Genomic DNA, 19,869 nt, shown 5'->3' on the forward strand with positions numbered 1-19,869 from the left:
CTCTTTGCTGAATAAATATAAATCAATTAACCATAGGCACAATGTCTCTCCCTACCTCATCAGGTGGTTCAGTCTTGACCTTCCCCACCATGGGGTTGGGTTCAGAGGTTGTGACCCCTGAGGCTCCCCTCCCCTCTAGGTCATCCAGCTTTGGCTTGACATCACTCCTTGCCCCTTCAGAGTCATCCTTGTTGAGGAGGTAGTGGAGGAGGGCGTGGGTCTTCTCCTTCTTGGGGCTGTGCTGCTCTTGTTTCATCTCAGCCCCCCTTGCTCCTGGCCCCAATCCTGGACCTCCTGGCCCAGCCTCTGGACCACCATCAGCGACCTTTCCCGTGGCCTCAGCTGTGATACGGGCCACCTCATCTGGGGTGTTGCCATTCTGCAGCAGCTTGTGGAGTATCTTGTGCTTCTCCTGCAGGGACTGGTTGGCAAAGTGTGCTGCTGCAGCCCCTGTTCCTAGGCCTTGCTGTCCCACTGCAGCAGTGGAGGACGACACACCCGTGGAGGGGCTGGGCATACCCTGCATGTCATCCTTGGCCTCAGAGCCCATGGGGGTGGTGCCAGGGCCAGCCTGGGGGTTATGGGGCACCAGCTCCTCTGTAGGGGAGGTGAGGAGCTGCAGGAGCTTCTTATGGCCCCCCTTGTTGTCAGGGACCCGTTGGTTGGCTTCTCCCCAGGCTGGGCCCTCCCTGTTGGCCTGGCTGTCTGGCTTGTCTGAGGTCCCCTCTGTGGTGGGGGTGTGTTGCTGCTGCTCCCCTCCACTGGCCAGTGAGCTACTCGGGCTCTTGGAGTCTGAACTGCCTGGTTTACAGACCGCGCCCTGCCACTGGCTTTGTCCCTGCTGGGTGGAGTTGATGCTTGGGGAGCTGTCAGGCTTGTGTGCGGGGGGAGAGGTGAGTGCAGGTAGAGAGGTGCCCACCCCCTCACTGATGGCCTGGAGGGCATTTAGGGAGCTGCTGGAGAAGCCAGTGCTAACTCCAGACCCCCCTAGGTGACCCGAGCTCATGGGAGAGTGCATACCTCCTGGGGAGAAGGGGCTAGCACACATTTTGGGGCTCCCCCTTACTCTAGGGGAGCCCATGATGTTCTGCTGGGGGATATTCACACCTGGACTGCCCTGGGGGGGGCTAGTCATGGCCCCCATGCTGTACCCCGCTCCATGGAACGGTGCCTGCTGCTGCTGAGGATGCTGTAGATGCTGCTGATGCATTCCAGGGAGGCTCATCTGACTCCTCTGGTTCATCCGATTTATCTGGTTCATCTGACTCATAGAATTAATCTGGTTCATAGAATTCATCTGAGAGTTCATTGGATGCATGGAGTTTGTTGGATTAATGGAATTCATCGGACTCATATTGTTCATTGAATTCATTTGATGCATCGAAGGGTTAATTTGATTAATCGAGTTAGTCTGATTAATACAGTTCATCCTGTTGCCAGCTGCATACGGGGGCCCGCCTCTCTGACCCATATGCCCCTGCTCTGCCCCCGTGCCGAAGCCCCTATTCATGCCACCCATGCCCCCTCCAGGAGCCATGTTCATCTGTGTGTTGGGGAGGCCCATGCCCTGGTGCCTCATCACACCACCCTGGTTGGTTTGGAAGCCATTCTGCTCCCTGGCAGGGAGAAGGAGAGGTCAGGAGTGGAAAACACTGTCTACAATACAGTAAAAACATAAATCTGACCTACTACAACTGGACAAAGAAAACAGTAAAATCCTACACTGAGTGGGTGATGGTGACGCCATGGTTCTGAGCACAACAAGCTGACATACTAACCTCTGTAGCAGGTGGGTAGAAAGGAAGGTGGGTGGCTCATTGGAGGTGTGGTTACGACACAGTTCGCTCCTGGTTTGAGCAGTGACCGGGGTGCCGTCGGAGAGAGAGAACCGGTAAGATGGTGTCTCGGCACGGCCATGCAGAAAGGCTGGAGAGAACCATGAAGACAGAAAATGAGACAGACCAACCAACATGCTTATCACCTAATAGTAGTCTGTTATAAATTAGGAGCAGAGATGCTTTGTACTTGTGCATATATTGTTCAGTATCAAGGTGAGACATTGAGAAGTCATGGTTATATTGCAGGGAGCCAGAAGAGAAGAGTATAGCAGAGAGAGACGTACCCTCCTGGTAGTGACGTTTGTAGGACCAGGGCTGGCCCTCGCTGCGATGGAGGAACATTTGCATGCAGCGCCTCACCAGGTCCTCCCAGCCTGGATGCATGGTAGTGTGGAGAGAACTCTGCTGTTCGATCTCTATCAGTTTACCTATCAAACAACACAACCAAAGGGCAGGGGTCACATATTTTGCAACTGTATTCTTATTTTGTTCTGAAAAAAAAATGTTCTGTGTGTCCCAGACTCAAATTCACGTTCTAAAACGGTACAGTCCTCAATATATGCAGATCAATAGACATTCCCAACAGTTCGAGAGCGTGTTCGGTTACTCAGATTGAACGAATGGCGCGAGCATTTGAATAGAGAATGAACACGTGACTGTAGTGCGTTTACAGTCGTCTCACCTGAGAGCTCATGGCGCGTGCTGAACCTCTCAGTCCTCTCCACTGCATTGACGCGACGGGCCACGCAGATCATACACGACTGCAGGTCTGGACATACACAGCCACAGCCCAGTCAGTATACACAATCAAATAAACCTAGATCAGGCTCTACAACACTTCTGTCCCAGTTCCCATAATACATTTACAGAAAGTCAATGTGAGAAGTACAGCAGGTCTGCGTCATAAATAGAAAATACACATTTAACTGTTACACATGATTGAGGATGTCCTGCCCCTAGTCCGCTACCTTCTTCCTCCATCATGGCACGGGGCTGGGTCAGGGCGAAGCACTGCATGGTCTCGTAGCGCTGCCTGTTGGGACCCTCAGACTGCCCATGGTTCTGATGGTTCTGTCCGTGACCGTATTTCACCAGCATACGGCAGTTAAAGGTGTGGCTCTTCTGCCGCAGTGCCTCTCCTCCCCATGACCCACCATTGGGTGCTGGATGAGATAAAGGGACACAATAATTACTTTCATGCCATTCTGCAGTGCCACTAAAAGTGAAATGGCATATGTTCAAGTTTTATTGGGACTGTATGTGTCTCGCACGGTTGTTCTTGGGCAGGTTCTTGTGCAGCTGCTCCCGGTCATCCTCATGGAGGATGTTGTAGACAGAGGTATTGATGAGCTCCTCCTGTTTGTACTGTAGGTACTGGGTCACGTTGTCAGACACAAACACGACACTGCCCTCCCGGTTCACCACAAACAGAAACCCATCAAGGGCCTGAGGCAGAGGAGGAGATAATTGTGTTTGTCAATAACTATCAATACTAATGTTTATGACCAGCTGCACATAAGAGCTATTCACAGTCCTGTATGTCAACGATTCAACATAAGGAGGTGAACCTAATTCAACTGCCATTTGACCCCCACCCTGTCCACAGGCTAACCTGTAGTAGCAGCGGTCCCAGATGGTCCTTGTCAATGACCCCTTGACCAGTGGAAGACACATCTGCCTTCTGGACGTCGTCATCGCTGCATGAACTCTTCCCTGCAGAGGGACAAGGATCCACAGTCACTTCACATTAGATAAGGTAAATCCAGTTATTATAGTGCAACATTGCAGGACATAACTCTAAACAAGCAGCTTGATATCAATTGTGGAATTGTGAGGATAAATTAGAAACATCACTGCAAAACAGTTTTGCAGGAGACCGAAATTAGCCTACAGACACCAGTTATCCAGCCAACCATGTCACAGTAGAAATTACCAACTGTCCACCACCAGAAGGCAATATTAACTAAATTTATACACTTCTAAAAATACCATTAGATTAAATCATGATATAGTTCAGTGTTCAACATATTTTGCTTCGAAGAGAAATTCACTTGGAAGGAAAGGAGAGCTTGAACAATAGATTTTGGTTCTTTATTTAGAGTCACAAGGCTAACAGTAATGTGAGGGAAGAGATGAAAGAGTATAACCAAATTAGACAGGAGTAAATGAATTGGAGAAAGAGGGCAAGAGATGTGTGGTTAAAAGGTAACAGAAAAAGAGGGCCTTCATCATTCACTGCCTGTAACTATGGCAACTTGGCTGTACAAAGCTCCAAATAGCAGCAGCCAGCTGTGGCCCTGGGGTGGATACCAATCCAATAACTTTCCTTCCTTCTCGCCTTCCTCACTGGTCTAATCCGAGTGGATTGCATCGGTATAAACTGCACATAATTTACCTGAAGGCTAGGTGGAGCTAATACCATACTGCTTACACGATCCAACCACTTCAGAGCCACAAAGGACAGAGGGGGGTTTATGGTGCTGGAATCTCTCGCTTGTCTTGAGTGCCCTCCCCTTCCACCCTGCTCTCAAGTCCCATCCATCTCCCAGGCTGGGCCTGCCACTCCAGTGCAAACAGACACATGAGCCTGGAGCACCATGGCCTTGAGCCATCACGAATCAATTACAGGTGTTCATTTCTCCCAAACACAAACACTGAGTCCAGGCCAGGCAGCCACCACCTAACAGCTTCATCACTGACAGTCTCTACAGCCCAGTTTGACACGGCATCCTCCTAATCATAAAACCATGCACTGAGCAAATACTACAGCAATGATTTATGAATGACTTACCATGTTCTCCCGACCTCCTTTTCTTGTTAAGCTAAAATCAAAAACATGCTGATATTAAGAGCACACTTGTGGCATCAGTAGAGCATTGGGGAGCTGGTACCTTGCTCTTTGATTTGCCTAATCTGCCGGACGGTTTCCTTGAGGATGGCACATTTGTCTGGCTTCACGTTGAAGCTGACCATGTTGCTGAGGTTGGCAGAGATCAGCTCGGCCAGCTCCTCGATGTATTTACTCTCCTGCTCCCTTCTGCGCTTGTCACACCTGCAGGGTGGGGGAGGGTACGGTCAAATGTCACCATGACAACCACACCTATCCCTCCATAATGAATAGAAATCCATGGGAATGAAAAATAGATAGAAGCCAAGAAAAGGGGCATTTCACAGAGGCTAGTGAGGAAAGAAAACTCTTTGCTTGTAAACACACTAAGACAGGCACACACAAAAAGAGAGAAAGGAAGGAGATGCAGACAGAGGCACAGCTCCCAACAGTGACTCACCCAAGGCCTGGTGTATCACAGGTGGAGATCTTGCGTTTCCGTTCGGAGCACATGGGCGCCATGGAGTTGTCTGCCACGCCACTCATCCTCAGCACATATCAGTACCTGGGGAGACAAGACAGATCTGAGACGCAGACACTGACTGGCTTATTGTACTTCATTCCGCTCCGATTTATGCATTAGAGGAAGGGTTTCCAGACACTTTTACTCAGGCCCCACGTCCAGCATTGGGGAACATCTCATGTGCGCCACATCTATTTCTATGGGCACATGCACTGTTAATGTCACACACAAAAAAACTAAAAGTACTCATCTGCAGAAAACAAATGTTGTGCAGGTTTTAAAGGTCATTTTCTGGCAATTCTATACATTTTCCCATTGCTAATGTGCATTCATGTGATATGAGTGACTCAAACATAACAAAATCCATGGACTAACAAGCATTAGCTGACATGGGTTAGTTGATCTGGACATTTCTGACAAGTTATAAATAGCTACGGTATGCAATGACTGATATGACAAGAGGAACACTGATGTACTGGCCAATTTTTCGAAATTGCACCTTGTGCATTCTACGATTACAACTTTTAAGATTAAGTTGAAAACCGTTCTGAGCCCACCCCACCACCCCACTGCGTTAGGCCTCTTCTTCGTGCACCTTGTTCAAGAGGTTTGTCCTTTACTACTATTATTCCATATACTAACTACCAAAATCCCTTTGTTAATATGTCAATTCAAAAGAAATAGCAAAGGCGATTCAGACAGTAAGCCGAGTTAGCTAGTAGCTATACAAGTCTCCCTACATAGCATTTGATAGGAGGAAAATCACATCTGTTCCAGTGTGAGGGACTGATGACGTGATTTAAAGCCTCTGGAGAAATGGGTCATCCTGCGTTCAGCCTGCTGCTGCCGGCTCTACTCCTCCTCCTCCTCTAGCAGTACAGTAGTCAAACACCAGCACAGGGACAAGCTGAATTGTGTTCATGGAAAGCAATAGAAATGTTGGTCCTGAGATTAGACTATACTGCATTCGCGTTTCCAACAGCCCCTGCTTCCACTCCACACCTCTTCCCTTCATGTCCACTTTTCTTACCCAGAATCCTCCCTCTACAGCTGCTGTTCCCTTCTTCGTAGACACTGCCCTTGTTTTCCTCCCCTGGACGGGCCTTGACCCACTCAGGGTTCACACCAGAGGAAGACGGCCACTACTTTCCCTTTCCCGCACAACAAAGAAAAAAAAAACAAGTTCATTGTTCCAGCGCTTGAGGTAGGCTACGGCACACACACACACACACACACACACACACACAGAAATGGGCAGGCAAGCACACTGGCACACAGACATACTGTCTTTCACACAATCGTACACACACGCTATGAGCTCATCATTCTGGAGTGGAAAACTGCACAATGGATGAGAGCCGTTATGCAACCTCAGTCCAAAACTGCAGGCTTGGACATGTAGAGCACCACCTCTGACACTCCTAGGGGGTTTCTCAATATACATACTACGGTACTCCACACGCTCATGCTCCAAGTGCATTCTCCGAAGACGTTTTTGTGAAGATCAGATAGTGTGGAGAACACACAAAACATTTCAGAAGCACCCACACCCCCCCTACTGTATTACCTCATGCTGCACCCCCATTCACTGAACCTTCTTCCAGCCAGGACAATGGCACCAATAGTTACAGTAGCTAGCTGATGGTTTTGAAGTATGTGAGAATCATAATCTAACCAGATGGCAAAAATGACTAACTAATGTTAATGCAGATGTCAATTCTTCATGGGTAGCTAGCTAAATGATTTGTGGCTAAATCTGGCTTGCTAGCTAATAGAAATTGCTAGCCTGTTAGCGCTATTGACTTAAAGGGTATAAAATAAATTTAAAAAACACTAGGCAAGTCAGTTAAGAGCAAATTCTTATTTACAATGACAGCCTACCACGGCCAAACCTGGGCCAATTGCGCGCCGCCCTATGGGACACCCAATCATGTCCGGATGTGATACAGCCTGGAATCGAACCAGGGACTGTAGTGACACCTCAGATGCAGTGCTGTAGACCGCTGCGCCACTCGGGAACCCGGACCTACACACACTACAGTGGGTATTGGGGTGGCAGGTAGCCTAGTGGTTAGAGCATTGGACCAGTAACCGAAAGGTTGCAAGATCGAATCCCCGAGCTGACAAGGTAAAGATCTGTCGTTCTGCCCCTGAATAAGGCAGTTAACTAGGCCGTCATTGAAAATAAGAATTTGTTCTTAACTGACTTGCCTAGTAAAATTATTTTAAATTAAAACATTGTAGGCAGGTAAAAAAAAAAAAAAAAATGCCCAAATTATATGTATTTATTCACTTATCAAGATAAAATATTGTAGCCAGGCAACATACAGTATGCGATGTGATTGGGCAAGATTTCAATCCGAAGTCAGTTTATTTTCTCTCGCTTCAGCTCAATGGCCGCCATTGATTTCAAGAAAATGTGCATAATTCTTTACACACACACACACACACACACACACACACACACACACACACACACATACATATATATATATATATTTCTGTGCATACTTTGTTGAAGCTTCAAAATATGCATAAACGGAGTATGCATTTGATTTGTTCTCCTCCTTCGCATACTTTGATCTGGGCTCGTACACCGACCCTCCCGTGCTAGGAGCACAGTAGTATGCATTGAGAAACACTCCTAGTCTCCTGTAGAGCGCCACCGCGGACACACTCCAAGTCTCTAAGCCATACGTCTCCACTGCATGCTCCCTGTTCAATCTCCTTTTCACCATCCCTCCAAAATCCCTTTCCCTCACCCCTCCACACCTTAGAGCAGAGTCCTGCTTGTCGGTACTGAAAGAAAAAGGTCAAGCTATATAGCTTGACTGTATACAAGATATAGGGGGAAAAGAACAAGAAAGTGGTTGTATAGGTGACTGCAGTGAAGTTTTATTTCCTTGTACAAATCTTTCCGTTGCACAATATCATAAGGTGGTGCTGGTAAAGCATATGAATATTGGTTTCCTCAAATATTTTGACAACCATGCTGCCCAGTGGCATCAAACTGAATATATTTGCATACATGCACAAAACATTAAGAACACCTTCCTAATATTGAGTCACACCCCTTTTTGCCCCCAGAACACTCAATTTGTTGGGGAATTGACTCAACAAGGTGTCAAAAAAATTCCACAGGGATGCTGGCCCATGTTGACTCCAAAGCTTCCCACAGTTGTGTCAATTTGGCTGGTTGTCTTTTGGGTGGTGGACCATTCTTGAAACACAGGAAACTGTTGTGTGAAAAACCCAGCAATGCTGCAGTTCTTGACACTCATTCAAAGGCACTTATATCTTTTGTCTTGCCCATTCACTCTCTGAATGGCACACACACACAATCCATGTCCCAAATGTTTCACAGCTTAAACATTATTTAACTTGTCTTCTCCCCTTCAGCTACACTGATTGAAGTGGATTAACAGGTGACGTTATTTAATAAGAAATCAGACATGGTGAATCCAGGTGAAAGCTAGGTAATTCCATTTGTTGTTCGCTTTTACTTCAACTTTTCGACAGACCTATACTCTGAAAAGGAAGGAAACAAAAGTACAACAGATAGATATACCCTTTCTATTTCAGAGAGTCGTCTCATCTGAACAGAAGCCCACCATGAACAAGTCACAACACGCCTGGCATTATGTAAATTATCCTGAATCAGCCACTCTGACAATGTGAAACTTGCCCAGAGATTGGGAGATGTTTGTTCCAGGTACGGGGCAGGTTTTAAAGTGATAGGAATTGAAAGCGGTTAATGGTTTTATAAAACAGCATAGGCCTACAAAGTTTGTTGAACTAGATTGAGAATCTGGAAAATGAGGTGCAGTGTAAATGGCATGGACTCCACTGCACATGTTCACACACTGTCACCTGATTGTGTCCTATCCCAATCCATTCAGTCTATGACCTCGGTCTCAGCACAGCCTGTTATGAGAGAAGAGACCAGTTCACACACTGTACACTGGCAGGTCTAAAACAAGTTCTCTGACCAAAAAAAAAAGAAACTGAGCAGTAAAGGGTCAATGGATGCTACCAGTCAGTCTGACAGACAGGACTAAGATAAAAAGGTGAGAGTTGGTGAACAAAATTAACCAAGCCCAATGTGTCTCCTGAAAATTGTAACGTAACAAACTGCAAGAATTTGGCTATTTTGAGTTTGTTCACCAACTTGCTTTTATTAGAGATGTTTTAATGTGGACTATGTCCCGCCTTCTAAGCACCCCAGTAATGAGCGACCCCATTGGCTGGCTGATACTATTTCGAACAGAAGCCACACGCTTCTATTTCCTGTTAACTTCTAGGTGACAGGGGGCAGTATTTTCATGTCCGGATGAAATGCATGCCCAAATTCAACTGCCTGCTACTCATCCCCAGAAGATATGCATATTATTAGTAGATTTGGATAGACAACACTGAAGTTTCTAAAACTGTTTGAATCATATATGAGTATAACTGAACTTATGTAGCAGGCGAAACCCAGAGGAAAAACCATTCAGATATTTATTTTTTTAGGTCACTCTTTTCAATGGGAATCCAGATTTCTAAGGGACCTTCTTGCAGATCCTATCGCTTCCACTGGATGTCAGTCTTTAGAAATTGGTTGAGGTTATTCCTTTGTGTAATGAAGAAGTACGGCCATCTTGAACGAGGGTCACTTGAAGTGTACTGTTCGATAGAGGCCTGTGACCAGAAAGCATGCTTCCGGCGCCGACAGAGATGGCCGCTTCGCGTTCCTAGGAAACGATGCAGTTTTTGTTTTTTTTACGTGTTATTTCTTACATTAGTACCCCGGGTCATCTTAGGTTTCATTACATACAGTCGAGAAGAACTACTGAATATAAGATCAGCGTCAACTCACCATCAGTACGACCAAGAATATGTTTTTCGCGATGCGGATCCTGTGTTCTGCCTTACAAACAGGACAACGGAGTGGATTCCATGCAGCGACCCAAAAAAACGACTCCGAAAAAGAGGGAAACGAGGCGGTCTTCTGGTCAGACTCCGGAGACGGGCACACCGTGCACCACTCCCTAGCATTCTTCTTGCCAATGTCCAGTCTCTCGACAACAAAGTTGATGAAATCCGAGCAAGGGTGGCATTCCAGAGGGACATCAGAGACTAACGTTCTTTGCTTCACGGAAACATGGCTCACTGGAGAGACACTATCCGAGGCGGTGTAGCCAGCGGGTTTCTCCACGCATCGCGCCGACAGAAACAAACATCTTTCTGGTAAGAAGAGGGGCGGGGGCGTATGCCTTAAGACTAACGTGACATGGTGTGATGAAAGAAACATACAGGAACTCAAATCCTTCTGTTAACCTGATTTAGAATTCCTCACAATCAAATGTAGACCGCATTATCTACCAAGAGAATTCTCTTCGATTATAATCACAGCCGTATATATCCCCCCCCCAAGCAGACACATCGATTGCTCTGAACAAACTTTATTTAACTCTGCAAACTGGAAACGATTTATCAAGGCTAATCTGAAAACAAGACTCCCTAAATCTTATCAGCATATCGATTGCGCAACCAGGGGTGGAAAGACCTTGGATCATTGTTACTCTAACTTCCGCGACGCATATAAGGCCCTGCCCCGTCCCCCTTTCGGAAAAGCTGACCACGACTCCATTTTGTTGATCCCTGCCTACAGACAGAAAATAAAACAAGAGGCTCCCACGCTGAGGTCTGTCCAACGCTGGTCCGACCAAGCTGACTCCACACTCCAAGACTGCTTCCATCACGTGGACTGGGAGATGTTTCGTATTGCGTCAGATAACAACATTGACGAATACGCTGATTCGGTGTGCGAGTTCATTAGAACGTGCGTTGAAGATGTCGTTCCCATAGCAACGATTAAAACATTCCCTAACCAGAAACCGTGGATTGATGGCAGCATTCGTGTGAAACTGAAAGCGTGAACCACTGCTTTTAATCAGGGCAAGGTGTCTGGTAACATGACTGAATACAAACAGTGCAGCTATTCCCTCCGCAAGGCTATCAAACAAGCTAAGCGTCGGTTAGGCATGAATTATATTTTTATTTCTGAGTTTTGTGTTGCGCCTGCAGGGTTGAAACATGGTTTCTCTCTCTGTTTACGGAGGTGCTATCCTCAGATAATAGCATCGTTTGCTTTCGCCAAAAAGCCTTTTTGAAATCTGACATGTTGGTTGGATTCACCTCCGCAAGGCTATCAAACAAGCTAAGCGTCAGTAGAGACAAAGTAGAATCTCAATTCAACGGCTCAGACACAAGAGGCATGTGGCAGGGTCTACAGTTATTCACGGACTACAGGAAGAAATCCAGCCCAGTCACAGACCAGGATGTCTTGCTCCCAGGCAGACTAAATAACTTTTTTGCCCGCTTTGAGGACAATACAGTGCCACTGACACGGCCTGCAATGAAAACATGCGGTCTCTCCTTCACTGCAGCCGAGGTGAGTAAGACATTTAAACGTGTTAACCCTCGCAAGGCTGCAGGCCCAGACGGCATCCCCAGCCGCGCCCTCAGAGCATGCGCAGACCAGCTGGCCGGTGTGTTTACGGACATATTCAATCAATCCCTATACCAGTCTGCTGTTCCCACATGCTTCAAGAGGGCCACCATTGTTCCTGTTCCCAAGAAAGCTAAGGTAACTGAGCTAAACGACTACCGCCCCGTAGCACTCACATCAGTCATCATGAAGTGCTTTGAGAGACTAGTCAAGGACCATATCACCTCCACCCTACCTGACACCCTAGACCCACTCCAATTTGCTTACCGCCCAAATAGGTCCACAGACGATGCAATCTCAACCACACTGCCCTAACCCATCTGGACAAGAGGAATACCTATGTGAGAATGCTGTTCATCGACTACAGCTCAGCATTTAACACCATAGTACCCTCCAAGCTCGTCATCAAGCTCGAGACCCTGGGTCTCGACCCCGCCCTGTGCAACTGGGTACTGGACTTCCTGACGGGCCGCCCCCAGGTGGTGAGGGTAGGCAACAACATCTCCTTCCCGCTGATCCTCAACACTGGGGCCCCACAAGGGTGCGTTCTGAGCCCTCTCCTGTACTCCCTGTTCACCCACGACTGCGTGGCCACGCACGCCTCCAACTCAATCATCAAGTTTGCGGATGACAACAGTGGTAGGCTTGATTACCAACAACGACGAGACGGCCTACAGGGAGGAGGTGAGGGCCCTCGGAGTGTGGTGTCAGGAAAATAACCTCACACTCAACGTCAACAAAACTAAAGGAGATGATTGTGGACTTCAGGAAACAGCAGAGGGAACACCCCCCTATCCACGTCGATGGGACAGTAGTGGAGAGGGTAGCAAGTTAAGTTCCTCGGCATACACATCACAGACAAACTGAATTGGTCCACTCACACAGACAGCATCGTGAAGAAGGTGCAGCAGCGCCTCTTCAACCTCAGGAGGCTGAAGAAATTCTGCTTGTCACCAAAAGCACTCAAACTTCTACAGATGCACAATCGAGAGCAACCTGGCGGGCTGTATCACCGCCTGGTACGGCAACTGCTCCGACCTCAACCGTAAGGCTCTCCAGAGGGTAGTGAGGTCTGCACAACGCATCACTGGGGGCAAACTACCTGCCCTCCAGGACACCTACACCACCCGATGTCACAGGAAGGCCATAAAGATCATCAAGGACATCAACCACCCGAGCCACTGCCTGTTCACCCCGCTATCATCCAGAAGGCGAGGTCAGTACAGGTGCATCAAAGCTGGGACCGAGAGACTGAAAAACAGCTTCCATCTCAAGGCCATCAGACTGTTAAACAGCCACCACTAACATTGAGTGTTTTGGAATTGTTAGATTACTCGTTGGTTATTACTGCATTGTCGGAACTAGAAGCACAAGCATTTCGCTACACTCGCATTAACATCTGCTAACCATGTGTATGTGACAAATAAAATTTGATTTGATTTGATTCGTTTGTTTTCTTCCTGTAAACTGTGAACAGATCATCCAGTCTTCAATTTTAGCGATTATTTACGTTAAAAAAAATACCTAAAGTTGTATTACAAAAGTAGTTTGAAATGTTTTGGCAAAGTTTACAGGTAACTTTTGAGATATTTTGTAGTCATGTTGAGCAAGTTGGAACCTGTGTTTTTCTGGATCAAACGCGCCAAATCAATGGACATTGACGGAATTAATCGAACAAAAGGACCATTTGTGATGTTTATGGGACATATAGGAGTGCCAACAAAAGAAGCTCGTCAAAGGTTAGGCATGAATTATATTTTTATTTCTGAGTTTTGTGTTGCGCCTGCAGGGTTGAAACATGGTTTCTCTCTCTGTTTACGGAGGTGCTATCCTCAGATAATAGCATCGTTTGCTTTCGCCAAAAAGCCTTTTTGAAATCTGACATGTTGGTTGGATTCACAACAAGTGTAGCTTTAATTTGCTATCTTGCATGTGTGATTTAATGAAAGTGTGATTTTTATAGTAATTTATTTGAATTTGGCGCTAGCGTCCCACAAATCCCAGAGAGGTTAATTAAAATGTTTAATATTTGGTAGAACTTCATGGGAACATCGATTCTAAAAAGAAACAGGAAGCCACAGAAGATAGCATCCTGTATGTATCCTCTCATCGTCCCCTGCATCATCACTTCCTGGATGTGGCCACCGATCCACAACATTTACATATTCTGTGCATCTGTCCATTTCTCGCTCCATCTGCATCTTTAATACCCTCAGTACCAAGCAACGGTAAGCTTTCCCCTGTCCGTTTTCTTGGTAACCTAGTCACTTAATTTCCACATCATCCCCTAAACCCATTGGAGGGGGTCACCTGCATTATTCATAGGTCAACTTCCTGCCGACACACAAGTAGGCACTGCTAGCGTGGAAACTGTGCCTATGGGATCTTCCACGTAGATCAAATCCTAAGGGTCTCCCGCAGCAATTGAGATAAAAAGGTACAGCTGAAGGCAGCTGAATATGATGGGGGAGGTGCAGTAGAAGGGAGGAAGAGAGAGGAAAGGGAGGTATATTAAGGCGAGGAGGAAGAGCGTTGGGCCGAGCTCTAGAGCTGCAGTGTCCCTTGGTCAGGACCAGAATAGCGAGGAGCCGGGGACATTCCAGCAGAGCCTGAAATCAAGGCTGTAATCTGAGCTCTGTGAGATGCAGGCTAAATAACAAACATGGCCCACCCAAAACAAAAAAAACACACAAATGGACTTACCATACCACAGCTTTCACTCACAGCTACGCGCAAATGTATACATAACCACAACATACTAAGCCGACAAGCCATCAACCACTGATGATACCATCCTGAGAGTGGGATTGGTCTTTTGTCTTCAAATATAAAAATTGTGGCAGAAACATTTGGAGCCTTTCTTTAACCATGTATAGCTACCCCCCTCACCCACCTACTAGACACACCCTTCCTTTTCCACACAGTCTTACAGAAACAAAGGCATCTACTGGATTTTAGGACAAGTGCAAAAGGAAACAGAATTACTTTGTTTTTCTTCAAAGACCAGCCCCACCTCCACCTCACACTTTGGGATGACGACAGGTACATTACAATAGCTGCTGCTCACGGGAGCTTTTCTCCCGTGTTAACCCAGTGTCATATCCATTTCATACAATTGAACTATACAGACTTGTGCACATCTACAAATGATGTGTTTTCACAACCATGTACAGTGCCTTCAGAAAGTATTCCTACCTATTGACTTACTCCACATTTTGCAGTGTTACAGCCTGAATTCAAAATGGTTTAAATATATTGTCACCCACCTACACACAAAATACTCCATAATGACAAAGTGAAAACATGTTTAGACTTTTTAGCCAATGTATTGAAAATGAAAGTGACAAATATTCCCATTCCTGAGACAATTCATGTTACAACCACCATTGGCAGTGATTACAGCTGTGAGTCTCTGGGTAAGTCAAAGAGCCTTGCACACCTGGATTGTACAACACTTTGGATAGTGTATTGATACACTATCCAAAATGTAATAAATAACCTCAACATGCTCAATGACTGCTTTTTTTTACCAATAGGTGCCCTTCTTTGCAAGGCATTTGTGGTTGAATCGGTTTGAAATTCCCTGCTCGACTGAGGGATCTTACAGATAATTGTTTGCATGTGTGAGGTACAGAGATGAGGTAGTCATTAAAATGCATGTTAAACACTAGTGTTGCAACTGATTACATGACTTAAGCAAATGTTAACTCTTGAACTTGAAAGGGGTTGAATATTTTGACTGAAGACTTATTTTACCTTTATTTAAACTAGGCAAGTCCATTAAGAACAAATTCTTATTTTCAATGACAGCCTAGGAACAGTGGGGTTAACTGCCTTGTTCAGGGGCAGAACAACAGATTTTTACCTTGTCAGCTCGGGGACTTGATCTTGCAACCTTTCGGTTAGTAGTCCAGCGCTCTAACCACTAGGCTACTTGCCACCCAGGCAGGCTTTCTATTTTTTTATTCAATTTGTTAAAAGTCTAAAAATAGAACTCCACTTCGACATTGTGCACGCACGCGTGGCAGTGACCCAAAAGACAAAAATGAAATCCATTTTAAATTCTGATTGACTTTTTAACACCTTTAGTTTTACAAATGGGTGTGAATACTCTGAAGGCACTGTAAATGTGCCAGAGTTCACCACAGAATCCTAACAACCGTTTCATCCATTTGTGAAAACACATACAATTCTCATGAAAACAGAGCGAGTGAGCCAGAAAACTGACTTGAGATAAAGTCAAAGAAATACGATGCACAATGGGACTAAAGTGCAGCGAGGCAGACAAATGCCAAGTGTGTGTACATGTGCAGACTTCTAAAAAGTTCAGCTGTGTAGTAAAAAAATAAAAAAATAAATAAAAATAAAAAAACTCTAGGAAAGCCTCTTATGAAGTACACTGGCAGCTCCAAATTCCAGTCAAACCCTGACGCAAGAAAAGCATGGGGGAAAACTTTAACTGTTCCTCGTCTGCACTTCAGAGCAGGACAGTCTGGAGTTGAATCTGGTTGCTCTCTCCTCCTCTGTCCATCCCAAGAGCCGTCACACACACACACACACACACCCCACATGTAAAGTTTGTTTAATGAGCAGAAATAAAAGGATCCAGTAATTTTCCACACGCAAAGATTATTTCTCTACAATTTGTATGCATCCCTGTTAGTGAGCATTTCTCCTTTACCAAGATAATCCATCCATCTGACAGGTGTGGAATATCAAGAAGCTGATTAAACAGCATGCTCATTACACAGGTGCACGTTGTGCTGGGGACAATAAGAAGCCACTAAAATGTGCAGTGTTGTCACAACACAATGCCACGGATGTCTCAAGTTGAGGCCACATGAAATTGGCATGCTAATTGCAGGAATGTCCGCTAGAGCTGTTGCCAGATATTTAAATGTTCATTTCTTGCATAAGCCAACAATAACGTCATTAAAGAGAACTTGGCAGTACGTCCAACCGGCCTCACAACCGCAGACCATGTGTAACCACGCCAGCCTATCTGGCTTCTTCACCTACGGGATCGTCTGAGACTAGCCACCTGGATAGCTGATGAAACGGAGTATTTCTGTCTGTAATAAAGTCATTTTCTGGGGAAAAACTCATTCCGATTGGCCGGGCCTGTCTCACAAGTGAGTGGGCCTACGCCCTCCCAGGCCAACCCAAGGCTGCGCACCTGCCCAGTTCATAGATTAAATCCATAGATTAAGACCCAATTAATTTATTCATTTTTAACAGTTCATAAGGAAAATCAGTCAATTTTAAATAAATTATTCGATTTCCTTATATTAATTTAAAATAACTGAAATTGTTGCATGTTGTGTTAAAATGCTAATGAGCACATAGCGAACATTTTGTACAGTTTGACCTAAACTATACAAGTAACTAAAAATACTACTCATTGATCTCTTGGTCCAGGAGGGGATTATTTGCGGTTACCAAGTAAAATGCTTGATTTTGGAAGTAGCTAACATGCAAACCAAAAATGCACAATTGCAGAGCATTTATCACATTTTAGAGAGTTATCTTAATTAATTTTTTATTTTACTAGGCAAGTCAGTTAAGAACAAATTCTTATTTTCAATGACTGCCTAGGAAGTGGGTTTACTGCCTGTTCAGGGGCAGAACGACAGATCTTTACCTTGTCAGCTCGAGGATTCGAACTTGCAACCTTCTGGCTACTAGTCCAATGCTCTAACCACTAGGCTATCCTAGTTGTGAATTGCATACCGTAATTAGATCACCTGGAGCATGCTGCACAACAGTGAGTGACTCAGAAGGCTCTGGACTCTCATTGTGTGCTTGTAAACAAACATGACTGGGAACTACCATAAACACCATAATAATGTGACAGGTGAAATGAAGAACGCAATGTTCTTTATCTCCAAACGTATTGCACAGGTTGACTGCAGTTATTTACTTAAAAAGTTGCTACGAACATATAATTGTGTTGCACAGTATACCAGTACCACGGTAATAACACAGTACAAAAACATGATACCGACATTGTAGAATACCGTAGTACAGTTTCATATGATACTACAGACTTCAGCCCTACCGATCTAAAGAATTTGCTGGCGCCTGTTATAAAATGTTTACCAAGTTTTGTTTATAAACTCAGTTGAATTGAAGCAACAGCCTGTAGTCTCTTGTACAGGCATGTCCAATAATATCCACTTCACTTCATGTACATATCACGTGTGGCAGCTGGAATCAGCCAGCCTCATCCCCTACCAGCCATCACTCACCTGTTTATCTCCATCCACTCCTCATGTGTGTCTATTCCTCGGTCAGTTAAAATATATAATCTGGCCTTGATGGCAACCAGGGATGCAGACCCAGACGAGTCTTCTGTTAGATTTATTACATTGGAACAGTGCGCAGAGGGCAATGTTGATGCATTGTACAATTTCATTACCTGTTATACCCAAGAGCACATACCAGTCTGAGTAGACTTTGCAAGTTCACGGTCATGCAGCCTCAGTGTCAGAGGGAAAATGGAGCACAGCTTGGCGACAGGCATGCAGCTTCACAGCAGAGAAACAGCTCGTCTCCAGCCTAAACAGTCAAATATTACCCATATTACGAGATGCCCCGCCCCGCCCCACCCCCCCATCAGGATTCACAGGCATTTCACAAACCATGTCGCTAATTATTGGTTTGACAGCACACATTGTTCAGTCATGTCATCTAGCTAGCTAACAACCTGGGAAGTTGACAGTTGGTTTAGGCAAATTTGATCGGCACTGCCAGAAAGGAAAAGGGTCTGCAACGCATGAGATGTGCTTCAAAACTGGTAGGACTCAAAGGCCTAAACTATATGAAAAATCTTTTCTTTTGGTGCTCCTTAAATTCTGTTTTGTGCCTAACGTTTTAAAAGTTGGGAGCAATGTGTTTGTGAGAGGGAGAGAGCGAGTGTGTGTTAACTGAAGAGTGAAGGTTTCATGCCGTTTCCCTTATTGACAATGACATGCATGTACATTCCTTCCTCCAACTCCTCCAGCCAAATCATAGGTAGGCTTTTGCAAATGAGCAAAATCAGTCATTTTATGCAGTATTCGATTATACTCAGAATAGTGTGAAGCTAAATTCAATATGTTGTATTAAGTAGAAGTGTGAATGTCAATGACAGGTTTTTGGAGAACGTTTCCAAAACATGAACAAGCATCCGAGAGACGGGGCAAACAGGATGCTAGGCCACCGATTTTTTTCCACCCTGACACTACGCGTGGTATAGTCTGCAAAAATGTTGTATTGTGACATTGTTCAAATGTATTAAAAAAATTACTTTAAAAAAACGGTTATGGTAAATCATCCCGTGGCTTTTTATAAATACCCCAGTACATGTTATCCTACCCCAGACAATGAACACAATTGCATTTTATTGATGGCAACTTGAATGCACCGAGATACTGACGTACCATTCAGCCACTGCCATCCCCTCATGTTTCAGAATGATAATGCACAGCCCCATGTTCCAAGGATCTGTACACAATTCCTGGATAGGGCTGATACTGTGAACGTATTCACACCGGCGGTCACGAGTCATGACGGCAGTCAAATTCCAAGTGACAGTTTAGTCACGCTAATCAGGCTTCTCCAAGCTCTGATGCTGCTGATGGTCATTAGTAGCCTACCAAACTTGCTAAGTGCCTGATACTCAGCACTAATCACACTGACATCAATGCAAAAGTAAACAAAAATCTAATCAAACACTTCATGTGTATGAGCTCATGTTGCGCAACATTTCTATAGGCTATGCAATTGCATGAGAAAACAGAGTGATGGCCTTTATTAAAAAGATGATCCCATCAGCTTTCTATTGGCTAGGCCTACTATATTTATCAACTTCCCTAATGTCAAGCACATTGCTTCTCTTTACAACAGGAGTAAAGCCTATCTGACTGGCATGAAAATGAACCACGGGGGCAAAAAAATAAATCCTCCACTCGCTATTTAAGTGCATAGATTACATGCATGTTTTCCCCTGCCCGTTTCGAGGTGCATGATAAGGGTCCATTCTAAATCAAATTTCACACATTATATGTAAAGATTAAATCAAGAAGTCTGATAGGTGACAATTTTAGTCCATCACTTGTGGACTCACGCCCAGCTTGTGTGCTGTAAGGCAAGAAACAGTGTATGCCTTTTTTTAAACTTTAAAAATCATAGTCATACACACAACATG

General features: G+C 45.1%; 1 protein-coding gene across 4 annotated transcripts in view; it reads right to left on the reverse strand.

The window, feature by feature from the left end:
* The window catches only part of ncoa3 (nuclear receptor coactivator 3), a 39,550-nt gene that overhangs the window by 5,345 nt on the left and 14,336 nt on the right, over positions 1 to 19,869 (reverse strand). For 3 of the 4 annotated variants that reach the window (XM_024381087.2, XM_024381060.2, XM_024381080.2), the window contains exons 2-10: positions 5,126 to 5,230; positions 4,730 to 4,890; positions 3,451 to 3,551; positions 3,110 to 3,284; positions 2,807 to 3,001; positions 2,521 to 2,607; positions 2,123 to 2,266; positions 1,779 to 1,926; positions 56 to 1,616 (exon numbers count right to left, since the gene is read on the reverse strand). In XM_024381087.2, coding sequence (XP_024236855.1) covers positions 56 to 1,616; positions 1,779 to 1,926; positions 2,123 to 2,266; positions 2,521 to 2,607; positions 2,807 to 3,001; positions 3,110 to 3,284; positions 3,451 to 3,551; positions 4,730 to 4,890; positions 5,126 to 5,211 — 2,658 coding nt within the window. In that variant the 5' untranslated portion in view covers positions 5,212 to 5,230. Of the gene's footprint in view, positions 1 to 55; positions 1,617 to 1,778; positions 1,927 to 2,122; positions 2,267 to 2,520; positions 2,608 to 2,806; positions 3,002 to 3,109; positions 3,285 to 3,450; positions 3,552 to 4,729; positions 4,891 to 5,125; positions 5,231 to 6,218; positions 6,340 to 19,869 lie in introns of all 4 variants that reach the window. The other variant, XM_024381070.2, reaches the window with a different exon arrangement.

The sequence above is a fragment of the Oncorhynchus tshawytscha genome, linkage group LG02, assembly GCF_018296145.1.
Source record: "Oncorhynchus tshawytscha isolate Ot180627B linkage group LG02, Otsh_v2.0, whole genome shotgun sequence".
Lineage (NCBI taxonomy): Eukaryota > Metazoa > Chordata > Actinopteri > Salmoniformes > Salmonidae > Oncorhynchus > Oncorhynchus tshawytscha.